Below are 12,674 nucleotides of genomic sequence, written 5' to 3'. Positions count from 1 at the left end.
CTAGTAATGAAGCCACTATTTTGTTACCCTTAATGAATAACATGAATAATTAAGTAAGAGGTGTAATTTATTCCTGCAGAAATATAAAACAAGTACTCCGAATACCAACTGGAAGCAAAGATCTGGATCTGTCATTGGGAAATATGTAGAGGGAAAGGTACTGGCTAAAAGGTAAGAACATAATTTTTCTATTTGAGACATAACTGACAATCATGGGATTGCACAGGAAAGAGCTACAGTACTTATTTCAGCATGATTGTGCTCAAAGCCACTGCAACTTGGAATAGTTTGGCTAACATTGATATTGCATGTATGTATAACAGTTCCACAAGTATAACAACTGGATGTTCTTCAGTAATTTAGAAATAAAAGCCTAGAAGGTATGATATGGCCAGTCCAATCTCAGTTGAGGAAAAGGAGGTTCAGAGCCACCTTTAAGCTTCCAGGAGGAAAGGCAGTTTAGTGGCTGGTGTTACTTAGAATGACATGAATTTGGTATGGTACCTCCTGACTTTCTGAACAGAGGTATTTCTGCATCACCTGTTACTGCTGACCTGCTATAATATATAAGCACATGGCATAGAAAAGATGCAGATGATTTAAATCTTAATGATGTGATCATAAATATGAAATTGACATAAGCAAAGTAATTCACTCATAAGTTTCTTTTTGGCAAAGAGATAATCTGGGAAGAATAGTAGGAAGTTATCCATTGGGTAGGTGCAAGCACAAGGTCCTCAGAAGAGTACTGTGTTGGTGTTTTAGTCTCCTGAAGCATTTAAAAAATTAAACACGGTTCAGATATTGAGAGCCAAACTTCATTTGGTATAAACTGGCGCAACTTCATACATTTCAATGGAACCGTACTAGCAATGGTAGGGCCCTTCCTATGGAAGTGAGAATTTGGTTACATGCAGACAGCATGTGGTTTTTCTCCTTTTTAAAAGAGTACCTGGGAAGCTTGCAATGGCTATGCTGATAGGTTAGGGATGAGGTGAAATTTGTGTTTAATAATAACCTTCTTCTCCCAAAACAAACCATTCCACATTAATATTACAGTATTGTGTTTTGTATGGCTTATTTATCAGTACAATACATGCATACACGTCTGACTGTCTATAATTTATTACATATGCTATAAAAATACACGCTGAATGTTGGACTTACTTTTTAAGGGTCAGTTAACCTGGATAGTTTAAATCTGAATAATAAAGAGTATAAGGACCTGATGATAACTCAGCTATGCTAATTTTAAGTCAAACATAACTCCATTGGATAGCATTAGGTCAGTGTAAATTAAATAGAAGTCAAGAATAAGGTTGTTTTATAACAGGATTCTTCCTGATGTTTTTCTAGCCAGTCCATTGAAGAAGAAGATGTTTTTGGTAACTCCACAAGAAGAAGGAATTCTGTTGGCTTGAATGGATATATTTCTGTAGAGTCAGACCACTATACTGGAGAAATGACTCAAGCTAAACATCTCCAGAGAATCATATCAATTGAAGAAGATCACCTACCCCAGCTTTTGGATAGACCACTTGAGAAACAGTTAAGTAAATGGACAGAGGAAGACGAGGATGTGTCCTCAGAGAAGGAAATGGATGAGACGCAGCTGACACCATCTTCTCAGCATATGCCATCATCACCCAGAGGGCAGCCAGTGGGAAAAGAAATATTGTCACATGTAAGGACCAACTTGCCTATGATCAAATTAAATCAGTATAATGTAATAAATTATTTTCAGAAGCCAACATTATTTGGCTTTCCTTTTGTAGACTAGTGTCATCTGTCCAATTTGGGCAAACATTTTTACACTTGTCATTGATCTGGTTATAAAAATCTCAGTTCCTGGCCACTGATTTTCATGGGCAAATCATGGAAATAGAAGCAGGAGTAGTCAGCTTGATGCCCAAATTCATTTTAAAAGTGCAAAAAACGAAAGGCAGGCCTCAGCTGACAATATACCCCATAATCTTATAAATGCAGTAGCAAGTGCTTAGATTTCTGGACTGAAGGTGCAGGGGTTTCTATATATTTTATAGTTGCATGCGGATGTTTCACAGAATCATAGAAAAGTAGGTCTGGAAGAGACCTTGAGTGGTTATCTGTTCCAACCCTTTGCCTGAGGCAGGATCGTCCCTGTGCAAACCATCCCATTTCTTCCTGGCCCCAAATATAATAGTCTGTACTTAAGCAGAATGGGAAGACCCTGTAGCCAGGAACCTCTGGATTTAATTCCCAGCAGGTGTGCTGGCACACCCCAGTCAAAATCTTCAGCCTTGGCTCCAGCCAAGACCACCCTCTGAGGAGGGCAAACTCTTCCCCTCCCCCTCTGCCTGGACACTTGTAGTGGCAGAAGGGAAAAAAATTCCTTCCCAGTCTCATGCATCAATAAGCAAAGCCCAGAAGCATAGGAAGTATCCGAAGGAGAGTATTGGTATAGCTGCTCCTAGACCAACCCTGACCAATATTTGTCCAACCTCCTCTTGAACATCTTCAATAATGGAGACTCCGCTACTTCTCTGGGCAGTCTATTCCACTGCCTCACTGTTCTAACAGTGACGAAGATTTCCCATATATTCAGTCTAAACCTACTTTGCTGCAACTTCATACTTCAGAATCCTATTGAACCTGTGATCCATCAAGAATCCTAGATCCTTTCTGAAGTGCTGCTGCCATCTAGCCAAGTGTCAGCTATCTTGTATTTTTAATTATTCTCCCATAAGTGTAGCATCTCACATTTGTCAGCATTGAACTTCATCCTGTTAGCTCCAGCCAGTGCTTTCTAGTCTGTCCAGATCCTTGTAAATTGTACTTCTGTCCTCCACCATGTTCACAGTCCTTTTAAGCTTCATGTCAGCTGCAGATTTGCTCAAACATTTCTCAATTCCAGCATCTAAATTGGGCGGGCAAAATATGGCCCGCAGACTGGATCCAGCCCTCCAACAGATTTAATCTGGCCTACCAGTGGACAGGTGCCAACTCATTGGATCTAGTCTGTGAGTAGCCAGTGGCTCTGACTGCTGCGTGGTGCTGTGTAGGTGGGAAGGACTACTTTTGTCCAGTCATCAGCTGTGGACCCAGGCAGGACTTCCACCACAGCAGGTGGGTGGCAACATCAGCTGTGGTGCTGTGGGCAGGTTCAGGAGTGCAGATGCAAAACTTTCTGGTGGCATCCACAACTGACCTGCTTCCCTCCCAGTGCAATGGAAGCTCGCACCCAGAGCCTTGATCCAGAACCTGCCTGGGGCATCAGCCGTGCACCCATGCTTCAGTAAATTTCCAGGTATTGTGGTGAGGCTAACTGTTCTACAGTTTCCTGGATCTACTTTTTTGCCGTTTTTTGGAGAGGCACTACACTGACTCTTTTCCAGTCCTCTGGTACCTTGCCCATCTCCCATGACTTCATAAATATTATTGCCAGGGGCTCCAAAATGTCCTCTGCCAGTTCTTTCAGTACTTTGGGATAAAGTTTATCAGGCCCTGCTGACTTGAATTTATTCAGATCCATAAAAGTTTTTGAACTAGTGCTTTTTTTTGTTATCTCATCCCTCAACTTCTCCCAATCTTTATCCAAACTAATTCTTATTAGGTGTCTGGCTGCAGTTTACCTTTTTTGTGAAAACTGGGGAAAGCAGCTGTTGAGTAGCTCCACCTTCTTTACATCTTTTGGTAGGAGTTTTCCTTGGCTATTTAATAGTGGACCCACAGCTTCCTTGGTCCTTCTTTTCTGGCCATCATACTTATAGAAACTCTTTTTGTTGTCCTTAATCTCCCTCACTAAGTGGATCTGATCTTTTACCTTTGCCTTTCCTGATTTTTGTCTCTGCAGGCTCTTGCAATTTCCCAGTATGCTTCCTTGGTGACCTGCTCATCTGTCCGCTGCCTGTAAGCTTTCCTTTTGCATTTGAAACATCCTAGAAGCTCCTTATGCAGCTACGTTATTCTCTTACCACTCTTCTTGAGTTTGTCATGTTGGAACAGTTTCTTGTTGCGCTTTCAATAGTGTGCCCTTCAAAAGCTTTCAGGCCTCCTTGTGTGCCTTTATTTTTCAATCTGTCTTCCCTTGACACCATGCCTACTATTTCCTTGAATCAGTTGAAATCCACCTTTTGAAATCTACATGTAGTCTTAAAGTTAAGTGAAGTTCAGCAGGGCATCAAGGTGATGAAGCTGATTGTAGAAGGATGTGTCACTGGAGATGCTCAAAGTGGGGACTAGGTAGCCAGTGCCAAGGGACTGTCTTTCAGGGTTGAAATTAGACTAAGTGATACTAAGATATAGGACTAGAGAATCCTACAATTGGTGGCCATAAATGAAGATGAAAATGTGCCCCTTTTTGTTAAAATATAAATATTTTAAATGAAATTTTAACCAGGTCATGGATAAGGAAGGTGATATTTTTGGAAAAAGAGTTTCCTGTTTTGGTTGAAATTTAAACAGAATTTTTTCCTGGAAAATTGAAACTAAGAAAAATGTTCCAGCTTTGTCCTTGGAGAAAAACAAGTTGTGTGTATAGTAGTGGTTTATAAAATCTTAAGCGGGGAAATGTAATTCTTTCCAGCTGAAAACCCGACACGCCCTGGTTCTGCTTTATAACTAATTATGCTTATATTCTAATTTTAGTATAGTTAAATGTTCTCTATTGTTCAGTCACTGAAAGTACGTATTTAAAGGATTAAGGTATGGAAATAGGTATGCTCAGTTGTAATTATGAAGCTCTCTCCTCTAGAAGAAACAGGCAGCCTGTACATCTTTAAAGCAGTGGTAAAATTATGCCAGGGTTACACAATAACTTCTAATTAGCACACTTTATAATAAGGTATAACCAAGGTACAGAAAAAGGCTTTCCATTTAAAAAAAAAAAAAAAAAGGAATAACTCATCAAAACCTACTTGGAGAATTAATGTGATATCACCACAAGGTACTTGCTCTGTACTGTTCTCAGAAGTAGAGTTATCCTCAATTATTATGTACTGCTTGCTCTGGATAGCTGCATCTTTCTTTAACTTAAGGTCAAGTGGAGCCTTCTCAGCAGATAGTTGCTGAATTCACTTATTACTTAATTAACAGGAAAGTGTCCTGGCACTAGTTAACTAGCAGAAAATGTTTGATGATCCTCCTGTTATACATTATCATGTTAAGACAGAAAACTCCCTCATTAGCGGTATTAAATAACAATTGGAAAGTCTATTAACTGGCTTCTTAAACAAATTAATAACTTGAAATACTGATGTTGCTCAGTATTCCACTCAAATCTTTCATATTTCAGGAGGCAGCAGTAATGATTTATGTGAGAAGTGGGATGGTTGGGTGGATCATCATGGGGCTGGGGCCAGGAAACTGGGCTTCTTCTCTGCCTCATGTCACTGCAGGGACAGATCCTCTTTTACCCATCACGCACCTGTGTAGCTATATAACTGCAGTTTTCATAGATTCATAGTTGTTAGGGTTGGAAGGGACCTCAAAGGATCATTGAGTCCAACCCTCTGCCAGGGGCAGGAAAAGGTGCTGGGGTCATGTGACCCCAGCCAGGTACTTGTCCAGTCTCCTCTTGAAGATCCCCATGGCAGGGGAGAGCACCGCCTCCTTTGGAAGCCCATTTCAGATTCTGGCAACCCTAACCGTGAAGAAATTATTTCTAATACCCAACCTAAACTTGCTCTCCATCAGCTTGTGACTGTTGTTTCTGGTTAGTCCAAGGGTTGCTCTGGTAAATAGAGCATCTCCTATTCCCTGCTGCCTCCCTGGTGAATTTGTATACTGCCACAAGATCCCCGCCTCAGCCTTCTCTTGTGGAGGCTGAAAAGGTCCAGGTCCCTCAGCCTTTCCTCACAGGGCCTTCCCTGCAGGCCTCTAACCATACGAGTGGCCTTCCTCTGGACCCTCTCAGGGTTTTCCACATCCTTCTTGAATTGCGGCACCCAGAATTGGACACAGTACTGTAGTTGTGGCCTGACCAGTGCTGTATCGAGGGGGAGCATCACCTCCGAGGACCTGTTTGTGATGGACCTACTAATGCCTGACAAAGTGTGGTTAGCTTGCTAATTGCTTTGTCACATTGACGACATATTCATCTTGGAGTTAATAATGACTCAGATCTCTTTCTGCCACTGTGCTGCTGGAAAGGTCATCCCCCAGCCTATAGGTGTGCTGGTGATTCCCTCTCCATAGGTGCAGCCATTTGCACTTGTCTTTATTGAACTGCATCCTACTGTTCTCTGCCTACTTCTCTAACCTGCCCAGGTCTGCCTGGATTTGGTTTCTTCTTATCAGTGTGTTTGCTTTGCCCCATAGTTTGGTACCATCTGCAAACTTGAACAGAGTGCTTTCTACGCACTCATCCAGGTCAGTAATGAAGATATTGAACAGCACCGACCCAAGTACCGAGCCCTGGGGGACTCCACTGCCCACATCTTTTGAGGTCAATACTGACCCAGCCACCACCACTGTCTGGGTACGACCCTTAAGCCAATTTGCCACCCATGTGATTGTGTAATTGTCTGTGGCACAGCTGTTCAATTTGCTTACAAGAATAGGACGGGAAACTGTGTCAAAGACCTTCATAAAGTCCCAAGTAGATGACATCTCCCTTGGCACCTGCAACTAAGCTTTTAGTGATCAGTCATAGAAAGAAACAAGTTTAGTCAGGCAGGATCTACCTGCTGTGAACCTGTGCTGGTTGCCCTTCAGCATTATATTACCCACTGGACTCCTACAAATGTGATCCTTGATACTTTTTTCAAGGGTTTTCCCAAGGATAGACGTGAGACTAACCAGTATATAGTTACCTGGATCCTCCTTCCTCCCCTGCTTGAAAATAGGGACCACACTGGCCCTTTTCCAGTCCTCAGGGATCTCACCTGATCACCATGAGTGCTCAAACAGTCATGCCAGTGGCTCTGCTATGACACTGGCTAATTCTTTCAGCACCCTTGGGTGGAACTCATCTGGTTCCGCTGATTTAAATCCATCCAACCCCTCCAAGTGTCTCTTTACTAGGTCAGCGCTGACAGTCGGTGGGCTGGTGTTTCTTCTGCTTCTGTCAGTAATGCATTTGGGAGATTTGTCTAGATCTGAGTTCAAGAATACAGACGCAAAAAACTCATTGAAGAGCTCTGCTTTGTGTCTCCTCTATCTGTCACCAGCTGTCCTTGTCTATCCTGTAGGGATCCTATGCTGCCCTGCGCCTTCTTTTTGCTCCCTATATACCTGAAGAAGGACTTTTAGTTGTTCTTAATTTTTGTTGCCAGCCTGTGTTCTAATGCTGCTTTGGCCTTCCTGACTGATTCCCTGCAAGTGCGAGCCAAGGAGGTATACTCTTCCTTGGCAGCTACCCCCTGCCTCCACAGCATGTATGCCCCTTTTTTGCCCTTAGACTTTCCTGGATTTCCCTGCTTAGCCAGGAGGGTTTCTTAGCCACTTTGCCTCCTTTTCTATGCAGTGAGATTGCCTCCTTCTATGCCCGAAGGATCGTTTCCTTGGGCCACCCTTCCTGGACCCCCATTCTGTCAATGCTCTTGAACTTTAATACCCCACTAACTAATCTCCTAAGCATCCTGAAGTCAGACTTCCTAAAATCTAGCATTTCTGCTCTGCTGTTACTTTTCCCACCCTTTGCCAGATAGTGATTCAATCAATTGATGGTCGCTGTCCCCTAGGTTGCCTTGTACGTGCAGATCCCCCACCAGGTCATCCCCCATAACCAGCACCAAGTCCAGCAAGGCGTTCCCCCTAGTGGGATCGTATACCTCCAGCATCAGATGGAGGTCCTGTATTCAGGTTAAGAACCTAAGTGAGTTATTAGTTCTGGCTGACTGATCCTCCCAGCAGATGTCAGGGTAGTTTAGGTCACCCATGACAACTATATTTCTTGACCGTATGGCCTCAGAGCTGTCTGGAGAATTCCAGGTCTAGCTCATCTTCCTGGTGTGGTGGTCTTCAATAGACCCCCACTAGCAAGTCCCTTTCCCCTCAACGCCCTTGTATCCTAATCCACAGTACCTCAGTTTAGCCTTCCTCTGATCCCATATTCATTATAGGAGATGTATATTGCCCCTTAACATAAAGAGCAACACCCCCCCCCCCCAGTTTTTTCCCCACTCTATCCCATCTGTGCAACTTATAACCTTCAGTGCCTACTGCCCAAGGATCCTACCAGGTTTCAGTTATCCCAACCAGGTTGAAATTGTTAGTTCCTTCTGCTTGTTCCCCATGCTCCTAGCATTAATGTAGAGACATATAAGCCCTGCACTGGGTGCTCTTGGTGCCCCCTTGTCCTGATGTTTATTGGGCCCCTTAGTGCTTACTAGGGCAGTGCGAAATTTTGCCATGTGTTTCATTTCAAAGCTGTTTTGATGCTTTGTGAGCTCCAAACAGCAAAATCGAAATGAAACAAAAGCCTTCGAAGCGAAACAAGGGCACTGGAAACATTTCAAGTTTTGAAGCCAGGCTTACTTGGCTTCAGCGCTGGTCCCAGCCGGCGGTGGCAGTCTCCTGTCATCTGGCGCAGATCCAGGGGCCACGGCCCCTAGGAGAAGTCTGTCACAGCCCCCTGGATCTGCACACAGGATGACAGCAGGCTGTCGGTGCTGGCTGGGGCCAGCGGCAGTAGCAGTCTTCCCGGTGCTCAGCACAGGCTGTGCCCAGCACTGGTCCCAGCTGGCAGCAGCAGCCGCCTGTCATCCAGTGCTCAGATCAGGGGCCCACCTGCACCCCCAGGAGGGCAGTGGGGCAGTGCCGGATTCCTCCCAAGGGTGCAGGCCCCCGATCTGCATACCAGATGACAAGAGGCTGTTGCTGCTGGCTGGGACCAGTGCTGGGCGCAGCCCGTGCCAAGCCGGCAGTGACAGCATGCTGTCATCCTACACACACATCTGGGAGCTTGCACCATCGGGAGGGCTGTGGGGCTGTGCCAAACTCCTCCCCAGGGGTTCAAGCCCCTGGATCTGCATGCCAGATGACAGGAGGCTGTTACTGCTGCCTCAGGCCAATGGCAGCCCCAAACTTCCCGGCACTGGGTGCAAGCTGCAGTTTGAGGTCCAGTTTCCTAGAAACCTCTGCACTTATCTCCCTGAACAAAACAGTTGCAACAAAATGAAACAGAACAGTGCTTTTGAAACTAAATGAAACTCAAAACAAAACATTGTCCCATCAAAACAGAAGTCGAAACGAAACAGTGCTGTTTTGCACAGCCCTAGTGCTTACCTTGGTTGATCCAGGTAAGCACTAGGGTTATTAAGGTTACTAAGGATCCAGGTTATTGGTGCCTAGTCCTAGTTTGGGATTCTGTTTCCACCTGTGGTGGAACAGGATCCTCTGTATGCTGCCTGGAATAAACTGACAATGGAAGAGGAGGGGGAAGAAGAGAAGCTCTTCCCATGTTTTAGTCTAGTAGTTGAGGGACTAGCCCAGGGAGCACAAGACAAGCATCTTAAGCCCATCTCACATAGATGGGGCTTCAAGCTGCAACTCCTGCTTCCCAACAAACTGTTCTAAGCACAAGGCCATAAGTTAAGCATTGTCCAGGACACACTCCAGCCCTTCTATGTAGTCATGGCTTTTCTGGGACTGAAGTTTCAGGCCTTGGCTGTGGCCTGAGTGTGTGCCTGAGCAATTCTAATCACCCCCATCAGCTCTGCAGCCATAGTGCAGCCAACAGAGCATGCCCAGTAAGGAAGTGTGGACACATGTAGCTATATTGAATCCCAAATATTGCAAAAATGCCCAGAACTTAATTTACATGTCTAGCATACATACCAACCAGGAGAGCAAAGAGAAAATGGGCTCTGTCCCTTCACCTCTCCATGTAGCCTTCCTTCTCTCTCATATCCTTTGAATTCCCTGTCTGTTTCTGTTGCAAGTCTTTAGGAGAAAATAGGAGCTCAGTAACTGTGTTGCATGTTCCAGGTACTATGGAAATATCAATTATTATTGTTGTTATTTCTGATGACGATTATGATATTGATGAACATCTGGGCCAGAATTCTGTCCTCAGTTGCAAATGTTTGACTCCCACTGATATCGAGTGCTACTGAGGGAAGAATCTGGCTCTGCACATTCTCTTTATTTACTCCCTCTGGAGGAGGGCTGAAGCCCAGCCCAGGCACCATCTAGTCTACCTGAACTGAGGGAAAAGGACCTAGCCAGTCTGCAGGCTTTACAAAGCTGGCAGGCCTCTGTGGGCAGGCATTCAGTTGGGTGCCATCAAAGGGCAACATTCAAGAGTGCCCATCAGCATTGCCCTTTGTTATGGACAGCATGTTTTTCTATTATTTCTCTGCTATGGTTGTTTGAATCTAGTGGGGGGAAGGGGAGGGGTTTAGGAGATGGCTGCAGACCCTCTGTAGGTGAGGGATATGTGGCCTCAGGAGGGACATTGGGCAGAAAGGGAGAGATCTTCCTTGGGGGTAAGACAGGGGAGTGGGAGTGGGTAGGCAGGTAGGTAGGTGAGGGGGAGAGGTTTTCTGTATCTTGTGGATGCAGGTTGGAAAGCATGGTTGGTTGAGCTGGAGGGTTTGCTTTCCTGTGAAATAGGCTGGGAAGTGGGAGCAGGTAGGGTGGGATGAAGTTTGAAAGTTTTAGGTTGTCAACTGAGAAACATGTCGTTCCTTATCTTGTGTGTTAGTTGTTATTATAAGCTGCTCTGAGCTGTTCTGGATAGGGTGCAATATAAATCTAAATAGAGAAGGACCTTAGGCGTTACCATGGACCATAAGCTGAATGTAAGTCAACAGCACATTGCATTGTAGTAACACAAGTGTCTCTTTCAAATCAGGGGAAGTGATTATTTCACTCTGTTCAGCACTGTTGAGGCCTCACCTAGAATACTGTGTCCAGCTTTGGGCCCCACCTTAAAGAAGGATGTGGACAGTGTGGATAAAGTCAAATGGAGAGCGACAAAAATTATTAGGGGGAAGCAAGACTTATGAGGAAAGGCTGAAAGAATTAGTGTTATTTAGTCTAGAAAAGACTAGGAGGGGATTTCATAATAGTCTTCAGATGCATGAAGGACGATTCCAGAGAGGATGCAGATATGCTTTTCTCTGAGGCTGTAAGGGACAGGACTAGGAACTAATGGCCTTAAACTGCAGCAGGGGAAATTTAGGCTGGAGATTAGGAGGAACTTCCTGATCATAAGGTTGGTCAAGCATTGGAACAGGCTACCAAGAGAGGTTGTGGAATCTCCATCCCAGGAAGTTTTCAAGAGCAGGATAGACAGACACTTGGATGGGATGGTTTAGTTGGGAATAATCTTGCCTTGAGTAGGTAGGTGGACTAGATGATTTTATGAGGTCTCTTCCAGCCCTACTTTCCTATGATCCTAATACTGTACAGCATGTTCTGTGTAAGGTTTACTTCTGAGAATCAAGAGGTCTCCAGAGTATAGGATTTAAAGACAAAAAAGTCCATTTGGGTTCTCTAACGCAGGGGCTTTCAACCTTTTTGAGTCGGTGTACCCCTGGTGGCTGGTCAAGAAGCTGGAGTCCCCTGGTGGCCAGACAGCAAGGGAGTGGGATATCCCCCAGTGGCTGATCATCGATTGGCGGGGGGGGGAGTGACCATCCCAAGTACCCCCAGGGGTATGCACACCTCTGGTTGAAAACCCCTGCTCTAACGAATCCAGCTGGCTAAAACAGAGCTTCATGCTGTTAACATGCTCTGGCAATCCTCTTGACCCCTGGCTCATAAGAGGCTGTGAATATAAGCTTTTCTACACAATCAATTTTATACTGCCCTGTTGCTGGCATTGGAGATGGGGATAAAGGACACTGCCTTCCTTCGGAGCAGCTGGAACAACAGAAGCTGTTTAATGAGGCGCACCTGTTATACTTAGTAGATTATACAGGCTACTTGGTTGTGACCACTGCCTATTTGTGGGGCAGAAGTGTGGGATAGACCTCTTAGTACTTCCTCCCTCCCTTTATGCACTCATTTAGGGACCACGCTAGCTCTAGCACTTTTTTTAGTTTGATTTTTTTTCTACTGCAGGTTTTCACTTCCCAAGGGATGGGGCTTGCATCTCTTAGGAAGATCTCTGCATATCCCAGGAGAAGGGAAAACTGTGCTGATCTCACTCCAGTTAGCATTGAGATTCTGGTCCCTTTCCTTTCTGGCAGTTCCTACCAGCACTGGCAGTCTGACTAGGAAGGACTGTGTGCTTGTCACTGGCCAGCCCCAAGGCAGGCTACATGCACAAGCTTTGAAGTTTGCAGGAAAAAGTCCTCCCACTCCCTGGGTGTGTCTACATGAGATGCTTTACTGCTCAGTAAACTAATGTACTGTGCAGTAAATCAGCACTATGTAACCGTGCACAGGAGCTACTGTGTATTAAAATAGGCTAATTCACAGTTTTCTACCATGCAGTTAGTTAATGCACAGTTGCTCATGGTTACATAGCTGACCATGAGCAAAGTGCTCCCGGTCAGCCAAGGAAGCAGAGTGTGGAAGAACTGTCCCTTCTCCCAAGCATCTGCCTGTGGCAGAAAGCCACCTTGATTTCTCCCAAAATCTCTGCCCTGTGACTCTGTGATTAGATGGGCCAGCACAGAGGATTCACACCTCAGCCTCTTTAGGTAACCTGAGCTGGCTGCATTCCTGAGGGAGGGGGGAAACCTGCTCCCTCTGCCTACGTGACTGGCTTCAGCCACCTGGGTGAGGGGTTTCTACCTGGG

General features: G+C 45.1%; 1 protein-coding gene across 1 annotated transcript in view; it reads left to right on the top strand.

Annotated features, from left to right (window-relative positions):
- Nucleotides 1–12,674, top strand: part of CRACR2A (calcium release activated channel regulator 2A) — a 111,364-nt gene that overhangs the window by 72,943 nt on the left and 25,747 nt on the right. Inside the window, exons 11-12 of the mRNA XM_019544193.1 lie at nt 80–171; nt 1,357–1,684. Of these exons, the coding sequence (XP_019399738.1) occupies nt 80–171; nt 1,357–1,684 (420 nt within the window). The remainder of the gene's footprint in view (nt 1–79; nt 172–1,356; nt 1,685–12,674) is intronic.

Source organism: Crocodylus porosus, unplaced genomic scaffold, assembly GCF_001723895.1.
Source record: "Crocodylus porosus isolate Cpor-Errol unplaced genomic scaffold, CroPor_comp1, whole genome shotgun sequence".
Lineage (NCBI taxonomy): Eukaryota > Metazoa > Chordata > Crocodylia > Crocodylidae > Crocodylus > Crocodylus porosus.
Note: the sequence above shows the minus strand (reverse complement) of the source record. Positions and strands in the feature narration are given on the sequence as shown.